This window comes from Alligator mississippiensis, chromosome 2 (genome assembly GCF_030867095.1).
Source record: "Alligator mississippiensis isolate rAllMis1 chromosome 2, rAllMis1, whole genome shotgun sequence".
Lineage (NCBI taxonomy): Eukaryota > Metazoa > Chordata > Crocodylia > Alligatoridae > Alligator > Alligator mississippiensis.
The window spans coordinates 25,071,961-25,091,327 of NC_081825.1; the positions used below are offsets into that span (position 1 = coordinate 25,071,961).

Here is a 19,367-nt window from a genome sequence, read left to right on the forward strand (position 1 = left end):
ATTGGTTGAGAGGGCTGTCTGTCATGCAGCCCCACCCCTTGCTACTCTGTCTGTCAGCTGAGCCACAGTGGCTATGAGGACCACTGGATCCCACTGGGGAGCCAGTTTTTGGGGTGTTTTAATAAGTTACTTTTCTGCAGATTTTGCAGACATTGCCCAATTTTGCAATTGCTGCAAAATTGTGTATTGAGTAGATTCCTAGCTATATGATCTCCCTACACCAACACGACTTCTGCTTCTTCCCAAAGCCACTGATTTCAGTTTGTTTCCTTTTGTATGCTGATTCTGTGTGATGACTTCCATCTCATTGCCTATCCTTACACAAAATGTATATGGACAAATCTCCCATTCTAGTCAACTACAGCTTTTCCTCAGTCTAATCTTGTGTAAAGATTGTCTATTTACATCTCTTTGGTCAACTGCTTTAATTACAAAACTGAGAGAGAGCAAAAATCAATTAGCTCACCTAATCAATGTCAGGAAATAGTTCCTAATATTTGATTGAAAATCTTCCTTCCATAGAACAAAATTCAGCCATGCATGTTTAATATTACACATTTGTTTTAAATGTTGTTGAAATAAGTAACAATTATGCAGTTCCTACCCAACAAAACCTGCTTTCAACAGAAACTGGAGTGGGCTGTTAGGAAGCTTTTTAATAGAAAAAAGGGAGAAGAAGTAGAAATAAGGATTTTTTTTCAGTTTATTTGCTGATAAAAGTAGAAAACTAAGAGGAAAGAGTGGACGGTAGTGCCCCTCACACAGAGGTATAAAAGGGAAGCTCTGTGCTTTGGGTGGCAGCAGTGGAGCAGTACCAACTGCTGGAAAATGATAGTTATTTTGGTGCCCCCATCCCACCACAGGTGACCCCTGGGGGTCTGGGACTGGTGCCCCCTCCCTCCCCACCAGCTACGCTATTGACTCACACAGACTCACTCATCCAGTCAGTAAGATGGCCACCTAGGGCAGGGGTTTTCAACCTTTTTTGATCAGTGTACTTCCAGTGGCCGGACATGGAGCAGTGTACCCCCGGCGATCAGACACTGAGTTGGGGGGGGGATAGGGGGGAGTGGCACACAGCTGCATGTGGAGCGGCAGTAGCCATTGCGTGTGAGCTTCCCCCGCCCCCCTGAGTTCAGCAATGCACCTGCATGGCAGCATGGGAGGTGCCACCTGCCCACCCATGCGTTCCCCCTAGGGCCTTCTCAAGTACCTCTGACCTAGGCCATGAGATATGACAGGTCAAATCTTTTTGTTTGCTGATTCAGAGCAGGAATCTGAATTCAGGAACAACTTAGACATGAGAGACTGAAAAAGGCACATAGCAAATAACAAGGATACTGGCCCAGATGCCTGACTATCCAGGCCAGTACACTGTCTCTGAGACAGTCCAGCTCCGCATACTTCAGAGGAACAGAAGCTTTCTTCTCAATGCTATTCATTATTTTATATACTATTATCAAACCTCTCCATATTGATTTGCTTTCTAAGGTAAGCAATCCTACTGTTGTCACTCTCTCTTTAAATATTTGAGTTTCCCATGTCCCCATCCTTCTTGTCCATTTTATCTGAACTTCTTTTAACTCTTCAACAGTCTTTTTTAAGATGAGGTGACAAGTATTATTTCACAGTATTCCAGATAAGGGTTTATCATTAATTTAAATAATGCCACTATACTTTCTCTATATTATTTGCCATCTATTTTTTTACTGAGCTGATATCCTTAATTCACAACCCAGTAAGGCTCACAAGAAGCTAATTTTTTCCCAGTTAAGCATGAATGACTTTCTAGTTAAGAACAGTAAATTCCATCTGCCATTGCATCACCTGTTCACTTAGCTTAGTTCCACTCAGAACTGGATTCACTCTCAGAGGACTAACTGGTCCACTATCTCTAGCAGATTCCATGGGAATCAAAAGTCAAATTGCAACTAAGCCACAGCTTTTGTGCAATATTTTGATCATATACATTTTCTTGTTGCTGTGCAAATTTCAAAATGTAAATAATGTACTCAGGACCTAAAAATAAAATGAATTTTTTTTAAATACTATGAAACTTGCTAGCACGACAGATGAGACTGAAATCTCACGTATCTATCATGTTTTCTGAATCCGGTCTTGTTTGCAAAAGCCTGGAGAACATGAAGCACTGGTGATAAGATGAACACATTTTTAGAATCATGTTCTGAAGGGCAGCTCAATGAAACTTCAGTGATATCTGTATTTTGCTGCTGAATGAGTTCCACTCAAGCAATATAAACCTGCCAAGCATTCTGAGAAAGCTTAACATGGCTTGACTCTGAGTTCTCTTAACATTACCTAAAACAGGAGCAACAATGGAAGTATGCCAGTGTAAAACTAGGCCTAGTAAAATCAGAATCGGAACCACAGCCTATGATTTTATAGCCTGAGCTCTGGCACTGTAAAAATATTTCAATTACATTTTTACTGGATAATGTGCTTACCAACAAGTTTATAACACATCCAAAAGTGTCATAAACTTTTATAATTTAAGAATACATAATATCTAAATGCCATTCAAAGTCTACAAACAATTTGACATGGCTTCTCAAACGGTATGTTCAAGAATGGGGAAGGATTATTCTACATTTTTTACATATAAATTGCTTCCCTGAACCTCTATTCTGCTAACAACTAAATAAAAGTTTAATTTAATTTATTTTACAATCCAAGATAGGCTCCTGAGATAGTATTTCAGCTCCATTAACTTTCTACTTACCTATAAATTAAAGAGCAATTGCTTATGACTAATTTCTAAGGGAAAATAAGTTTTCAGGGTCGTACTTAACTATAATTATGCAGGATGATGAGTTATATTACTAGCATCAACAAGATGCACAAGAAATAAAACCATTATAAAACAATAATGGCTTTTGGAGATGGATATACCGTATTTACTCAAATACAAGACAAGGTATTTAACCCCAGTCAGCATGACGGGGAAAAGTTCCTTGTCCTACATTTGAGCAAACACACTGATGGTGTGTGTCTGTGCCCATCTGTCCCTTAAATGGGTAGGTACTCCTGCCACAGGGAACTGGCAAACCTCCAATAATTAGATCCTATACCTGGAAAATTACAGCAAATGTATACATTTTTCCATATATAGAATCTAGTTAATCGGGGGTCATCTTATATTTGAGTAAATACTGTAATTAACTGAAACAAAGAAAGATGCATCTCAATAATTTGGTGTTGCCCACTCTTAGGCAAGTCATGTCATATAAATACTAATCAGCAGATCCTGACAGTTTCATTGAACTTATATCTCATACAAGTCAACAACATGGTTATTATGAGATTTACCTTGCCTTCCTTGGTATAAGCAAGCACCTTGTCTTCTTCTTTTGGGTGAAAAAGGAGGGTTTCCACAAAGAAAGTAATCGGCTGTTTTTGAAATGTGGCTCCTTCATCCATGCTTATGAATAGGCTTTGGTCCCGGTCATTATGCGATGAGCTTACAAGGATTATCTGTAACATAAAAAGAGTAATAAGGTATAAAAACCTGGCTTTTACATAAAGTATTCTTGTCAGCAAAACCTGATAAGGTAACATATCATTTCTATTGCATAAATGTAGACTTGAATTGCATAAACGCAGGTATAAATTAAGTTTCCAAATCAAACCAAGTTAAGCCCTTAGTCCAAAATGTCTAATACAAATATTAAGTTATATCTTGTCATATTTATGTTACTACTTTTGTCCTTGTCCTGGGATTCATAACATCACATGAAGAAGCTCAAAAGTAATGTGGGAGGATTAATATTATGACATTTTGTTTAAATTGATCATTAAAATAAGTAACCCTTTTAAATAAGGCTTTATTTATATACAGCATTTGTTTAATCACTGCTATACTAAAGCTGCTATTAATAGTCATATAGGGATGGAATTTGTCTCTAATATCCTTATATGGCTGAACCGTGATTTTCTCTGCTGACATACTGTGAATCAGATAGCAAGTTCCCTTTGATGATCTGCAAAATTAAATGCCAGGCAATCATCTGCATTTCCTTTTCATTTCAGGGAATTATATTGACCTAAACATAAAGAAGTTGCAGCTGCTGCTTGTTTCCTTGTGCAGACTTCATGTCAAGCTTTCAACAACAAAGAAATATTCTCCTTTTAGTATTAATAAGAGCCAAACTCCTTTTAGCTTCTTCACCAACAAAGCCTGCCAGAGCCTTATAGTGCAGTTTGTAAAGTGGTATTGTGCGGTTCTGTTTTTATTGTCTCTCCAGATCAAACAGACTCAATTTGCGAGCAAAAAGATGCTTTCACCAACTGCTTTCCCTGTAATCGTAACATGGAATTGTGAAGTCCAGCTGGGTTCTTTCTGGCTCCTGCTTAGACTGTAATAAAGATTCTGCAATCAAAACACAGTTAAAATATTCAGCTGATGATGCACAAGCCACCATAGAACCCTGATCGTTTTCCCCAAACGTGGTGGCTCTGCAGTACTAGCAGGAGTAAATGGCAGTCAGTAATGTAAACAGTAATTACAAAGAATGCACACATAGGAAGCAAGCCTATTCAGCAAGATGGTTCTATTTTTATTTAGTTGCTTTTAGGAATAGAATTGTAACTTAAAAAAACCCAGCTCCCTGGAAAACTTGAAGAGAGATGAGAAGTGGGTTGAAATTGGGTTGTATTGGTTTCCTAGGAAAACAATATGTAAATAAAACACATGCATAAGTTCTGATGCATTATGGTATTTAAGTACATGCTTACCTTTAAGCATGCACACAGTCCCATAGATTTCTGCAGAGGCTTCCTATACTTAAAATGAAGTACACGTTTAAATGCTATGCTGAACAAAGACAGATTTTTTTCCTATGCATAAAGCACTCTGCTGAATCAGGGTTCATCCTATACACACTGCTAGAGACCACATACTTAAACTTTCCCTCTGAATTGTACCAACATGTTTTAGCAGAAATATGAAGCCAAAGCCTGTTTATATTATTTAAGGGACTAGTCAATAGAACCTTCCAGAATTTACAGATATTCAAATATTCAGTTTTTAAAATTGTTTTGACCACAGTGTAAATTGTGCGGTTTTTATGGTAATGTCTGTATGAATGCCATCTTTACAAATTTCTTCTGTTATTCATGTCTCATCTCCACAACTTCCTTACCCCTGAAATTTTCAATAAGCTCTGTAAGGACACAACATTAAAATAAAATATATCTGATTTTAAAAAAGTGGTGTCAGCCAGAGTATAATCCATGGTCTCAAATACTGCCTGTGAAACTTTAGGGACTTTTTAAAGTCCCTAAAGCATGTAAGAGCTCTCACTTTCCCTCCATGCTCAAAGGCACATTCCCTCCTCTCCTCCCACACTTCCATACCTGCTACTGCTTCTTTCCCTGCTGTTCCAGTGGCAGGGAAACTTCAAAGCCATTCCTGTCTTCCAGACAGGCTGCGTGGGGGCTGTGCTTAGCGGAGAATATTGGCAACAATGGCAATGGGCATGGTAGTGAGTTTCATCCCCCTGCCCAGTACCTGCTGGGTGCAGGGACAGGGGATTGGGTGCATCCCTGCCCATCACCGCTGCTGTTCCCAGCTGAGCCCAGCCTCCATGCAGCCTGCCCGGAGCAGACAGGAGTGACTTTGATGCTTCCCTGACCCCTGGGACCGTGGAGAAAGTATCAGCAGCAGGCAAGGAAGGGGAGGGGAAGGGAAGGGAGAGGAAAGGACATGGCTTTGAGGACAAAGGGGAAGGTGGGGATTCTTACATGCTTTGGGACTTAAAAAAAGTCCCCAGAGGCTCCCCCACTATGGTGTGCACTCTGTGGGTGAGTGGGAGGGAGGAGGAAAAGGAGACTGGGAGCAGGGGCTGCAGCCACCCTTGCAGCACGGGTAGCTGCTCCCATACTTGCCTTTATCAAATCCTAACTCCACCCCGGTGAAGCTTCTATGACACAGAGGTCACTTGATGATGGAGAAGAAAGTGAGTGAATGATGACAATAATATTCTTGTCCAGCAAAGTTTTTAGTCAGTTGAAGCACTGGCAATCCCAAAAAATGGAATTTCAGAAATTCCCAGGTCTAAAATACGAGATTATGAGATTAGCTTTAAAATAAGAGTTTTAAATAACAAGTGGGCATCTTGTTTTATTTCCTCATCTTTTGAGCAATTGGGGTTTATCCTCAGCAATATTGCCTTTCAGATGCTTGATTTGATCAGTATTCACCCCCTACCACCACACACACAAACACATGCATGCACACTATTAGCACATTGGTTTCGCTGACGTGCTACTTTGCTTGTACATTATTTATTAAGAATATTCCAGAGTCAATATTCTCCATGCACTAGACATTTTCTATAACAACTGTTAAGAGTTTGGTGTTTTTAAAGTAGAAAAGAGAACAAACCTCCTAAACAAGGGAGTTTTTGATTGCTACGTGAGTAGAACTGGGACATATATCAAGAAGAGCGAAGTCAAACAGTGGTTGCTGACTGTTTTAACTTGGAATGAAAAACAATTCATTTGAATAGTGTTGACCCAAGAAACCAGAAGATACTGCAATCACTTCTATACTTCAATAAAGCATCTTTGAAAGAACATGTTTTTATATAACTTTTTCACACCCTTCAGAATCCTCCACTATTTTTCATCAATGCTATAAAATTATTTTATTTCATTTTTCTTCTTAACCTTCCTTCAAATAAATAAGCAACAAAGACATTTAGGCATGTATATGTCCCTGACTGCACATGTATAACTCATATTAGCATTAATTGGAGCTGTATGAGTGTTTCAAGTAGAGAGTAGTTCCCTTAAATTGCCAGGCAAATGGTTAAGAACATGATAAGGCATTAATTTACATCCCTGGCTTGGAGTACAGCAAAAAGGAGCTCTAATGTAAATGAAAAATAATGTACTGCTTGCATGCATAGTAAAATATGTTGACTGAAAGGTGTAGATTCCAGTGTTTTATTTGCTTTCTGAGAGATGACTGAGAAAATGAGAAGAAATACAGAAAAGAAATTCACTTGATTGCAGGCTGACTGCTGGCATATAGTAGAACCATCATTACATCCAAATAGACTGCATCTGTTATAATGGACTGGTAGATGTGTATGCAGAACTCTGCTCTCTACTCTAGTGAAATCAGAATTGATCAGCTTTGTCTGTTGTAAGCTCTGGCAACCAAGGGAAATTCTCCTTCAGTTCAAGCTGTGGAGGCTCATGCTTTAAAAGCAGGAGATTCTGAATTCTCTCCTCTACCACCATGATGCTTTTGGTAGCTAATTGCAGCATATGGAGGACAGGGAAATCTATTTTTAGGTAGCACAAGATTTGCTATATGACTTAAAAACACAGACTAGGAGTCTCCCTGATGGGCTGTGCAGCACTTCGGCCTCTCTTTTCCTCCACTCAGGGAAGCCAGTGTCCCCCACAGAAAAATCTATTCAACAGTCTCTCAAAAATCTGTTGAGGACTGGAGGACAACAGGCTCTTCTCCCAAGTGAATTCTTATAGCATACACTGGGACACAGAAATCTGTCATGAAGTAGTAAAGCATTTTTGTGAGCTCCACTTTTGACCTTAAAGATCATATTTAATACTGGAAACATTTTCTTGAGCTAATAAAGTTATATATGCTGGACCATTAAAATTAGCAAATCTAATCATTATATTTTGAAACGTAGATTAGGGTACAGAAAGGACACTTCCAAGCAGGGCCGTCCCTAGGGAGGGCAAAACAGGGCGACTGCCCCAGGCCCTGTGCTTTGGGGGGTTCTGCCGTCAGTGCTGCATGTGCCCCACTGTGGCCGCCACGTGCCACTGCTGCCAAGTGCCACTGGCTCTGCCACTGCTGAGCGTGCTCACCACCCCGCCTCCCCCGGGCCCGCACAGGCTGATATACCCTGGGCCCCACACACCCCTAGGGATGGCTCTGCTTCCAACAGATATGCCATTTGACGTATTAAGGAAAAAATGCACTTCAAAAACCCAACAGTGTTTACTCAAATCATGATTTTGAAGCCCAAAATTGATACTTTAGCACCAAAGAAATATGTAGTAGCAGGAGGTTACCATAGTATTTCAAAAGATGGTAAAAAGTTATGTCCTTTCCTTTTGCTGGCAAACCTAGCCAAGGGGGGCTACATCTCATAACTCTAGGCAAGCAAACTACAGCAGTTTGTTAGGAATGGATATACAGCTGGACATACAGGGCATTTTTACATGTGCTCTGAGCCACACTAATTAAAAGTGCCCATACATCATGTGCATCAGCATCCCCGCACAGAAGAAATGGAAGTAGGGCGCTTTGAACTACAGCTCATTGAACATGTTTTATGCCACCAATTATTCATCATGGGGACACTGCTACACATGATGCAGAAGGCTGCCAGACTGCTTCAATCTGTGCTCCACCAGACTTGGCTATAAGAGCGTACAGTGTCCAATGGACATTAACAGATGGTTTATAATGCAACATAAAGTGAGTAGAGCATAGCACTCTACTACAAGAGGCACAAAATAGAAAAGCCACCTTCTCAAAGCATAATGCCCAACTGTCTGCAGTAGCACAAGCCCAACTGCAAGATGGAACCTAACATCACCCATGTAAAGGAAGCAGCACAGAGGACTAAATAACAAAAACTGTTCACTGATTTACTACAACTAACTATTTATGGTTCATGTGATGGAAGGAAAAGAAGGAAAAACTTCTTCATGGTTTGTGTGATCAGACCCTGGAACACACTCCCAGCAGGGGTGGTGCAGGCACCTACCCTAGAGATCTTCAAAAGAGCATTCTTCAGAAGCTTTAAATCGTTCTTTTCAAAAGCATAGTTAGTTTACTAATCCTAACAATAAAAACTGTCTATTGCTAAGTCTAAAACTCAGCATAAATGAAAAATACTCCAAATTGTTCTGTATGTACTCCCAGAAATAAGAGGCAAAGAAAGGTACCCAGGCCAGACCTCTCTCACCCATTCCCACAACGCAGCAAGCAGAACACCAGCTAGCTGCAGGCATGGGCAGCGTGTCCCAGCACCTGGGGCACAGCATACTGGCAACTCTGTTTCTTTACAGTGGCAGCAGAGTTTTTTTGCCCCCAAAGCCCATGTGGGGAGAGCAAAAAAACCTGCTAATTTTGATGGCACAATACAAGGTCAGTTCTCACCAGAAGCAACCAACTCTACTGCCAATTTACAAAACTGCGATTCCCAGAACACTCTGCACTTTGTGTTCTGGGAATGACGTACATTGCTTGTGTCGCTGCAATGGGCAGCTGGAAAGTACAAACAGAACAGGTAATGGGAGAGTGAGGCACTCCACCTCTTTCTGGAGCCCCTGCCCATAGGCAGCACCCAAAGCACATATCCTGTTTGCCCACCTCACATTACACTACCGCAGGCTAAAGAAAAAAGAAGGAAAGCCAACCTATTAAATGGGTATTTTGCATCAGTCTTTCATCAGTCCCAAGGGATGCCCATGCCCACTATGGGACAGGGAGCTCCGGGTGAGGAAGATTCCCTGCCCTCCATCAATGCAGACCTCGTGAAGGAACACCTTGAGAGGCTGGATACCTTCAAGTCAGCAGGTCCTGACAATCTACACCCCAGGGTACACAAGGAGCTGGCAAACATCATAGCCCAGCCCCTGGCATGGATCTTTGAGAACTCCTGGCACTCTGGTGTAGTGCCCAAAGACTATGACTTAGTGGGGCTAACAGAGACCTGGTGGGATTCATCCCATGACTGGGTGGTACATATTGAGGGCTATAGGTTGTACAGAAAGGACAGGTCAGGGAAGAAAGGGGGGGGGGTTGCACTTTATGTCAGTAAGCAATATACATCAACCCTCATCAAGACAGAATCCAAGGCTGAGGAAGTAGAAGGATTGTGGGTTAGGCTACATGGGGGGCAAGGAGAAAGGGATTTGGTGGTAGGGGTCTGTTACAGACCCCCACACCAAGGGGAAGAAATAGATGCGGGGCTCCTGAGGCAACTCTCGGAGACCATAAAAGCTAAAGAGGCGGTAGTCATGGGGGACCTAAACTACCCGGACATCTGCTGGGAGACGCAGACAGCAAGGTCCCATCGCTCACGCAGGTTTCTAACTTGTGTACAGGACCTCCACCTGACACAGGAGGTGTATGGTCCCACTAGAGGGAATGCCATACTGGATCTGGTATTGGCAACGGGAGATGACATGATAGGGGACCTCCAGATCGGAAGCCATCTGGGAGACAGTGATCACCTTATGATAGAATTCAACATAAGACGGCGAGTGGGTAAGGTAACTAGTAGGGTGAAAGTGCTAGACTTTAGGAAAGCTTATCTCATTGCACTCAGGCGATTAGTCAAGGAAGCACTGCAGAGTAGGAGTTTTGATGGGATGGGTGCCCAAGAAGGGTGGCTGTGCCTAAAGGAAACGATCCTTTGGGCACAAAGCAAGACGATCCCCGAGCGAGGCAAAAGAGGGAAAGGGGCCAGGAGGCTTCCATGGCTGACCAGAGAAATCCAGGGCAGCCTAAGGGCCAAAAGGGGAGCACATAAAAAGTGGAAACAGGGTGAGATCACTAAAGATGAATATACCTCCTCTGCTCGTGCTTGTAGGGAGGCAGTTAGGCGGGCCAAAGCTACCATGGAGCTGAGGATGGCAACCCAAGTAAAGGACAACAAGAAATTGTTTTTTAGATATATTGGGAGTAAAAGGAAGGCCCAGGGAGGAATAGGACCCCTGCTAAATGGGCAGAAGCAATTGGTGACAGATAGGGGGGACAAGGCTGAACTCCTCAACGAGTTCTTTGCCTCAGTGTTCCTAAGTGAGGGGCAGGACAAGTCTCTCACTGGGGTTGTAGAGAGGCAGCAGCAAGGCACCAGACTTCCATGCGTAGATCCTGAGGTGGTGCAGAGTCACTTGGAAGAACTGGATGCCTTTAAGTCGGCAGGCCCGGATGGGCTCCATCCGAGGGTGCTGAAGGCACTGGCCGACGTCATTGCAGAGTCACTGGCAGGAATATTCGAATGCTCATGGCGCACAGGCCAAGTCCCGGAGGACTGGAAAAGGGCTAACGTGGTCCCCATTTTCAAAAAGGGGAGGAAGGAGGACCCGGGCAACTATAGGCCGGTCAGTCTCACCTCCATCCTTGGTAAAGTATTTGAAAAAATTATCAAGGCTTACATTTGTGAGAGCCCGGCAGGACAAATTATGCTGAGGGGAAACCAGCATGGGTTTGTGGCGGGCAGATCATGCCTGACCAACCTAGTCTCTTTCTATGACCAGGTTACGAAACGCCTGGACACAGGAGGAGGGGTGGATGTCGTATACCTGGACTTCAGGAAGGCCTTCGATACGGTATCCCACCCCTTACTGGTGAACAAATTAAGAGGCTGTGATGTGGATGACTGCACAGTCCGGTGGGTGGCGAATTGGCTAGAGGGTCGCACCCAAAGAGTCGTGGTAGATGGGTCGGTCTCGACCTGGAAGGGTGTGGGCAGTGGGGTCCCGCAGGGTTCGGTCCTTGGACCGATACTCTTTAATGTCTTCATCAGCGACTTGGACGTGGGAGTGAAATGTACTCTGTCCAAGTTTGCAGATGACACAAAGCTATGGGGAGAAGTGGACATGCCGGAGGGCAGGGAGCAGCTGCAGGCAGACCTGGATAGGCTGGACAAGTGGGCAGAAAACAACAGGATGCAGTTCAACAAGGAGAAATGCAAAGTGCTGCACCTAGGGAGGAAAAATGTCCAGCACACCTACAGCCTAGGGAATGACCTGCTGGGTGGCACAGAGGTGGAAAGGGATCTTGGAGTCCTAGTGGACTCCAAGATGAACATGAGCCGGCAGTGTGACGAAGCCATCAGAAAAGCCAATGGCACTTTATCGTGCATCAGCAGATGCATGACGAATAGGTCCAGGGAGGTGATACTTCCCCTCTATAGGGCGTTGGTCAGACCGCAGTTGGAGTACTGCGTGCAATTCTGGGCGCCACACTTCAAGAAGGATGCGGATAACCTGGAGAGGGTACAGCAAAGGGCAACTCGTATGGTCAAGGGCCTGCAGACCAAGCCCTACGAGGAGAGACTAGAGAAACTGGACCTTTTCAGTCTCTGCAAGAGAAGGTTGAGAGGCGACCTTGTGGCTGCCTATAAGTTCATCACGGGGGCACAGAAGGGAATTGGTGAGGATTTATTCACCAAGGTGCCCCCGGGGGTTACAAGAAACAATGGCCACAAGCTAGCAGAGAGCAGATTTAGACTGGACATTAGGAAGAACTTCTTCACAGTTCGAGTGGCCAAGGTCTGGAACGGGCTCCCAAGGGAGGTGGTGCTCTCCCCTACCCTGGGGGTCTTCAAGAGGAGGTTAGACGAGTATCTAGCTGGGGTCATTTAGACCCAGCACTCTTTCCTGCTTATGCAGGGGGTCGGACTTGATGATCTATTGAGGTCCCTTCCGACCCTAACATCTATGAATCTATGAATCTATGACTGAAAGAAGGCCAATGTGGTGCCTATCTTCAAGAAAGGGAGGAAAGTGGATCCGGCAAACTACAGGCCCATCAGCCTGATCTCTATCCTGGGGAAGATCTTAGAACAGTTTATTAAAGAGGCTAGTCTTAACAGACTGGCCGACACCAACATCCTGAGGGATAGCCAGCATGGGTTTTTTGAGAGTAGGTCTTGCTTGACCAATCTCATTTCCTTTTACAGCCAGGTGACCTATCACCTGGACAAGGGAGAAGAGATTGATGTCATATATCTTGACTTCAAAAAAGCCTTCGATCTGGTATCCCATGATCACCTCTTGGTGAAACTGGCCAATTGTGGCCTTGGGCCCACCACAATCCACTGGCTGGAAAATTGGCTCCAGGGTCGGACCCAGAGGGTGGTGGCTGACGGAAGTCAATCATTGTGGTGCGCTGTGACCAGTGGGATCCCCCAAGGCTCTGTCCTTGGACCCATATTGTTCAACATCTTAATTAATGATGTGGACACTGGAGGCAGAAGTGGACTGGCCAAGTTCGCCGATGACACCAAACTTTGGGGCAAAGCATCCACACCTGAAGACAGGTGGGTGATCCAGGATGACCTGGACAGGCTCAGCAAATGGGTGGACAAGAACCTGATGGTGTTTAACACTGAAAAATGCAACGTTCTTCACCTTGGGAGGAAAATCCTGCAGCATGCTTATAGGCTCGGCAGTGCTACGCTGGTTAGCACTACAGATGAAAGAGACTTGGGGGTCATCATTGACCACAAGATGAACATGAGCCTGCAGTGCGATGCTGCGGCTAGTAAAGCAACCAAAACGCTGGCTTGCATCCATAGATGCTTCTCAAGCAAATCCTGGGACGTCATTCTCCCCTTGTGCTCGGCCTTGGTGAGGCCACAGCTGGAGTACTGCATTCAGTTTTGGGCCCCACAATTCAAAAAGGGTGTGGAGAAGCTTGAGAGAGTCCAGAGAAGAGCCACGTGCATGAACAGAGGTCAGGAAAACAGACCTTACGACGACAGGCTGAGAGCCCTGGGGCTCTTTAGCCTGGAAAAGCGCAGGCTCAGGGGTGATCTGATGGCCACCTATAAGTTTATCAGGGGTGACCACCAATATCTGGGGGAACATTTGTTCACCAGGGCGCCCCAAGGGATGATGAGGTTGAATGGTTATAAACTACTGCAAGACCGTTTCAGGCTGGACATAAGGAAGAATTTCTTTACTGTCCAAGCCCCCAAGGTATAGAATACCCTGCCGTCGGATGTGGTTCAAGCACCTACATTGAACACCTTCAAGAAAAATTGGATGCTTATCTTGCTGGGATCCTATGACCCCAGCTGACTTCTTGCCTGTGGGAAGGGGGCTGGACTCGATGATCTTCCAAGGTTCCTTCCAGCTCTAATGTCTATGAAATCTATGAAATGCTGGGGACAACACACTGCACATGTAACAGGAGGGCCAGGCTCAGATGTACAAATAAAATGGATATGGTGATTGAAAAAGAAATTAAAAATGATTAGAAAGTAAAAGAAATACATGCCTTAGCATTTTGACTATGAGGCCAGGACCTGTGAACTTCTGAGAACTATTTCTGACAAAAACCCACTCTATAACTTACTGGAATGTAATCAATTTCTGAGTCACAGCTTGCCAGTCTATATAATGTGCATGATAATACGTTATAAAGATGAAGATAGTGCCTGTACAATGCTTTGAACAGTTATTGGGGAATCAGATCCAATTAGTCTAAAAACTCCTACCAAACACCCCTTCTCAAAACTCCCACTGAAATGGGAGTTAGTTTTTGGTTTTAGTTCAAATGAAGATTACTGAATAAGGCCCAGGCTATGACCACAAATCTCAGGGATTTCTGAGGGATTTTTTAATGGGAAAGACTCCGCTGACTTCTCTGGTTTGACCCGTCATGATCAAAAACAATATCAGCTTAGATGGGTTCTCTCCCGACTCCCCCTTTCACTTCCTTGAATCTAGCAAGCATGCAGTGCTGTATCAATAGTGGCTGTACTGGTAGAAAAGAAACTGGGATTATTCCAGATTTGCTTCCAGCTCCTAGCAGCCTTCATTTAACAAGAGAAAAAAGGACTTTTTATAATAGAATCGGAGAGAAGAAAAGCAGATAACAGAAAAGGTCAAAGCAATAAAAACAGTTAATTAGCACTTCCATAGAAGACACAACAAATAAAAAGTGTGGGATCTCTTAGAATAACCTCATTTAATATTTTTATTATTTTCATATTAGCTTTTTATTATTATTATGGCTGGAAAGGGCTACAGGTATGATAGGCACATGTAATGCTTCCTACATGAACATCGCTGAAGTAATCATCTACTTGGAAAAAACATAACCAGACACTGCCTATCATTTAAACACATATTTTTCAAGGCCCGCTCCTGCAAAGAACTGCACACATGCTGCAGCCTACGCACTGTACTCCACATTTCAAATGCAATGTGCTCACAGAGCTCAAAGTTCTTCATATGCTAAAGTCTTTCTGGTACAAGGTGCACGTTTTCTAGGTTTGTTAATGCAATATCCTGTATCTATCTATTCTTTCAGTGAACCAGCTTCCAGCTGACCTTTTTTAACCGCCCGGCCAGACTTCAGTAAAAAAAATATTTTATTTGCACTATATTTTAAGATATATTTTCTATGAGTCCTAACAGAACCAAATAAAATTTCATGCCAATGTAAATTTGGACTCAAAATACATTTGATCTTAAAATCAGTACTTTTTCCAAAACACAAGGCAATTCTCTATTATCTGTATTAGTTTTGTGTTACCTACTTCACAGCAATGGATTGTAGCATTTAATTCCAACTGTGATTCTTTGTTTTCTTTTTGCAGCACTCAAAAAGAAAAAACAAGGAAGAAATATGTATCATGAAAAAAGATCTAGGATCACACTGTCTTTCATAATAAAACTTTCTACTAGAAGTGGAAAGAGATCATGTGATGCATACTCTTTTATAAAAACCAAAGCAAAAACATTCTGTGAAACGGAAAGAATTTACCTCCCCTACCCCACCCACCTGTATTATAAATCAAGCTTAAAAAACTGAAATCCACTGCCATAGTGAAACAGAAAAATAACAACCAATTCAGTGAGATGCTGAGTGACTCCTACAGGAAGTTAAGCATGTTCAAGTTGTACGTAAAGTTCTTTCCATTAAATTAAACTCCCACTGAAACCGAAGTCTGTGGATCAGAGTATTTGATTCTGCAAAGTGATAAGTACTCTGGCCCCAGTCCAGCACAATGTTTAAGAATATGTTTAATTGTAAATGCATGAGCCATCCCACTGAGGTCAATTAATTTCCATTAGCAAAACGCATAAAATTAAGCACAAATTAAGGGGGTTGCTGAATTGGAGCAGGAGTTCTCACCAGAGCTTTGCCGGATCAAGCCCTTAATGACAAGATGGTTTACAAAGGCGGCCCAATGTGCATCAACTAAGAACCTCGCTGAGTTTTGGAGCTAAAAATTCTTTGCAACAATATTGCCAATTTTGGGGCAGCATTTATGGCTCAATAGCACTACAGCCACATCCTCAACATTTTTCAAACTAAGTAACTAACTTGTCTATTTTTGTTGTTTTTATAGTTTACTTTATTTATGTGTTATTAGATGTGCTTGGTTGATACAGAAATTACTCTGGCTCCTGTTCCCAATTGTAAATGAGATGTTGTTTCTTAGAGGGCATTCATAAAACATACCAAATGGACTGCCATGGGTTATGATTTTATCTCAGACAGCATGAAAGACCTGATAATTCATAAGTGGAAAAGTTACAGTGAATTATAGGCTTGTTACTTCCATAGTAGCTTAAAACAATATCTTAAAAATCAACCCAAAAATTCCAAGCAGACAAGGAATAAAATGCTCCACAAGGAACATGTTTTATCTTCCTGATTCTCCCCTGTGGCTTTCTCCCCAATCACCCGTCACAAATACTAATGTTATTAAGACATCTTCATGAACTGCTATAAATCTACCAGAGTTAGAAAATTGCCTTATGATTGTTTATTGAATTTAACTGCTCACAGACAAGAAAAGTACTCTCTAAATATTATATTATTACACTCTTCATGTTAACAGCTTCTTCTAGAGCTCTCATTTTCAGATCTCTAGAGCTTTTTCAGGCTTTCTTGAAGAGCCTCTTGCAAATTTTCAATTAATACAGATAAACCTCAACAGAGGCAATCCAGAACAGCAGCTGGTTTCTACATGAACTGCCAATTATATAAGATGGGGATATGAAGAAGTGCTCTTGAGAAATCTACTATGCGGATCATATAATCTCAGGACAAAACCAAAGGCCATTTGAAACATTCCTGGTGGGACTAATGGAAACCATGTATTGCACTTTAGTTTCCTATTTATTGCGTTTGGCTCATTAATCATATTGAATATGATACTAGTAGCTGTACTATCTATTATTTATCTAGTACCAACAGCATGCTTGTGATGTGCAATGAATTCAAATGGTTCAGTATGTTAAAATGGCTGGTCACCAGCTGGGATGGCTGGTTACACATGAATGTGCTGAAGACATCTGAACATCTGAGCTGGCACACCCAGCCAACAGATAAATGTCAACATTGCATCTGAATGAAGAGCAGATGGCTTGTGCTGGACCAAGGCAACACTGAAGTGACGATGGTAGGTAAAAGGAAATACTTTGAAGAATTCACTCCCCACTATTCAGGTCATCTGCCATTAGGATTGTTAAGTCTGCAGCCTTTGGATCTCCCTGGGATGCTGCAGTACTATTGGATGCTGAAAGCATAAGTGCTGAGTACCATCTGTGACCAGCTCAAAGATCATATCCCATCCCCAAAGACCCAGACCTGGTACCACTGATCCACATTTCATAACATCTATATTTAACTAATGCAATTGTTGCATCTAGGAAAAAGGTGCACAGCCTGAAACAGCTACAATTGGGGCAAAATACAGCAGTTTGCTTATACTGGGTTAATCAGTATTTACAACCTTCTTAGCCCTAAAAAGCTGATAAAAAGCCTTCTCTGCTCCCAGACAGGCCTCTCACACATCTATATGGCACTGGAATGATACTTTTTGACCAGCATGTAGCAGCTTTCTCTTGGCTACAGAGTCCAGGTTTATACTTAGTAAAGTTGTCTTTCATACAGAGAGAAAAATGATCATGGACTTTGCTGCTTTCAAAAGTGAATGAAAAATTATTTTTTTAGTTTAGCTTTACTAAGATTTTCACATACACGAGTGCAACACTGACACACACAAATACAAGCAAAAAAAAAAGCTACACATTAATAGATTCATAGATTCATAGATGTTAGGGTCGGAAGGGACCTCAATAGATCATCAAGTCCGACCCCCTGCATAAGCAGGAAAGAGTGCTGGGTCTAGATGACCCCAGCTAGATACTCGTCTAACCTCCTCTTGAAGACCCCCAGGGTAGGGGAGAGCACCACCTCCCTTGGGAGCCCGTTCCAGACCTTGGCCACTCGAACTGTGAAGAAGTTCTTCCTAATGTCCAATCTAAATCTGCTCTCTGCTAGCTTGTGGCCATTGTTTCTTGTAACCCCCGGGGGCACCTTGGTGAATAAATCCTCACCAATTCCCTTCTGTGCCCCCGTGATGAACTTATAGGCAGCCACAAGGTCGCCTCTCAACCTTCTCTTGCGGAGACTGAAAAGGTCCAGTTTCTCTAGTCTCTCCTCGTAGGGCTTGGTCTGCAGGCCCTTAACCATACGAGTTGCCCTCCTCTGGACCCTCTCCAGGTTATCAGCGTCCTTCTTGAAGTGTGGCGCCCAGAATTGCACGCAGTACTCCAACTGCGGTCTGACCAGCGCCCGATAGAGGGGAAGTATCACCTCCCTGGACCTATTCGTCATGCATCTGCTGATGCACGATAAAGTGCCATTGGCTTTTCTGATGGCTTCGTCACACTGCCGGCTCACGTTCATCCTGGAGTACACTAGGACTCCAAGATCCCTTTCCACCTCTGTGCCACCCAGCAGGTCATTCCCTAGGCTGTAGGTGTGCTGGACATTTTTCCTCCCTAAGTGCAACACTTTGCATTTCTCCTTGTTGAATTGCATCCTGTTGTTTTCTGCCCACTTGTCCAACCTATCCAGGTCTGCCTGCAGCTGTTCCCTGCCCTCCGGCGTGTCCACTTCTCCCCATAGCTTTGTGTCATCTGCAAACTTGGACAGAGTACATTTGACTCCCTCGTCCAAGTCACTGATGAAGACATTAAAGAGTATCGGTCCAAGGACCGAACGCTGCGGGACCCCACTGCCCACACCTTTCCAGGTCGAGACCGACCCATCTACCACGACTCTTTGGGTACGACCCTCTAGCCAATTCGCCACCCACCGGACTGTGCAGTCATCCACATCACAGCCTCTTAGCTTGTTCACCAGTATGGGGTGGGATACCATATCGAAGGCCTTCCTGAAGTCTAAGTATACGACATCCACCCCTCCTCCTGTGTCCAGGCGTTTCGTAACCTGGTCATAAAAAGAGACTAGGTTGGTCAGGCACGATCTGCCCGCCACAAACCCATGCTGGTTTCCCCTCAGCATAATTTGCCCTGCCGGGCTCTCACAAATGTGAGCCTTGATAATTTTTTCAAAGACTTTACCAAGGATGGAGGTGAGACTGACCGGCCTATAGTTGCCCGGGTCCTCCTTCCTCCCCTTTTTGAAAATGGGGACCACGTTAGCCCTTTTCCAGTCTTCTGGGACTTGGCCCGTGCGCCACGAGCGTTCAAATATTCCCGCCAGTGGCTCTGCAATGATGTCGGCCAGTGCCTTCAGCACCCTCGGATGGAGCCCATCCGGGCCTGCCGACTTAAAGGCATCCAGTTCT

The 19,367-nt window shown here is 43.4% G+C and overlaps 1 protein-coding gene across 7 annotated transcripts in view; it reads right to left on the bottom strand.

Annotated features, from left to right (window-relative positions):
* The window catches only part of SORCS2 (sortilin related VPS10 domain containing receptor 2), a 937,533-nt gene that overhangs the window by 204,258 nt on the left and 713,908 nt on the right, over positions 1–19,367 (bottom strand). For all 7 annotated transcript variants that reach the window (XM_059721554.1, XM_059721553.1, XM_059721552.1 and 4 more), the window contains exon 4: positions 3,328–3,492. In XM_059721554.1, coding sequence (XP_059577537.1) covers positions 3,328–3,492 — 165 coding nt within the window. The remainder of the gene's footprint in view (positions 1–3,327; positions 3,493–19,367) is intronic.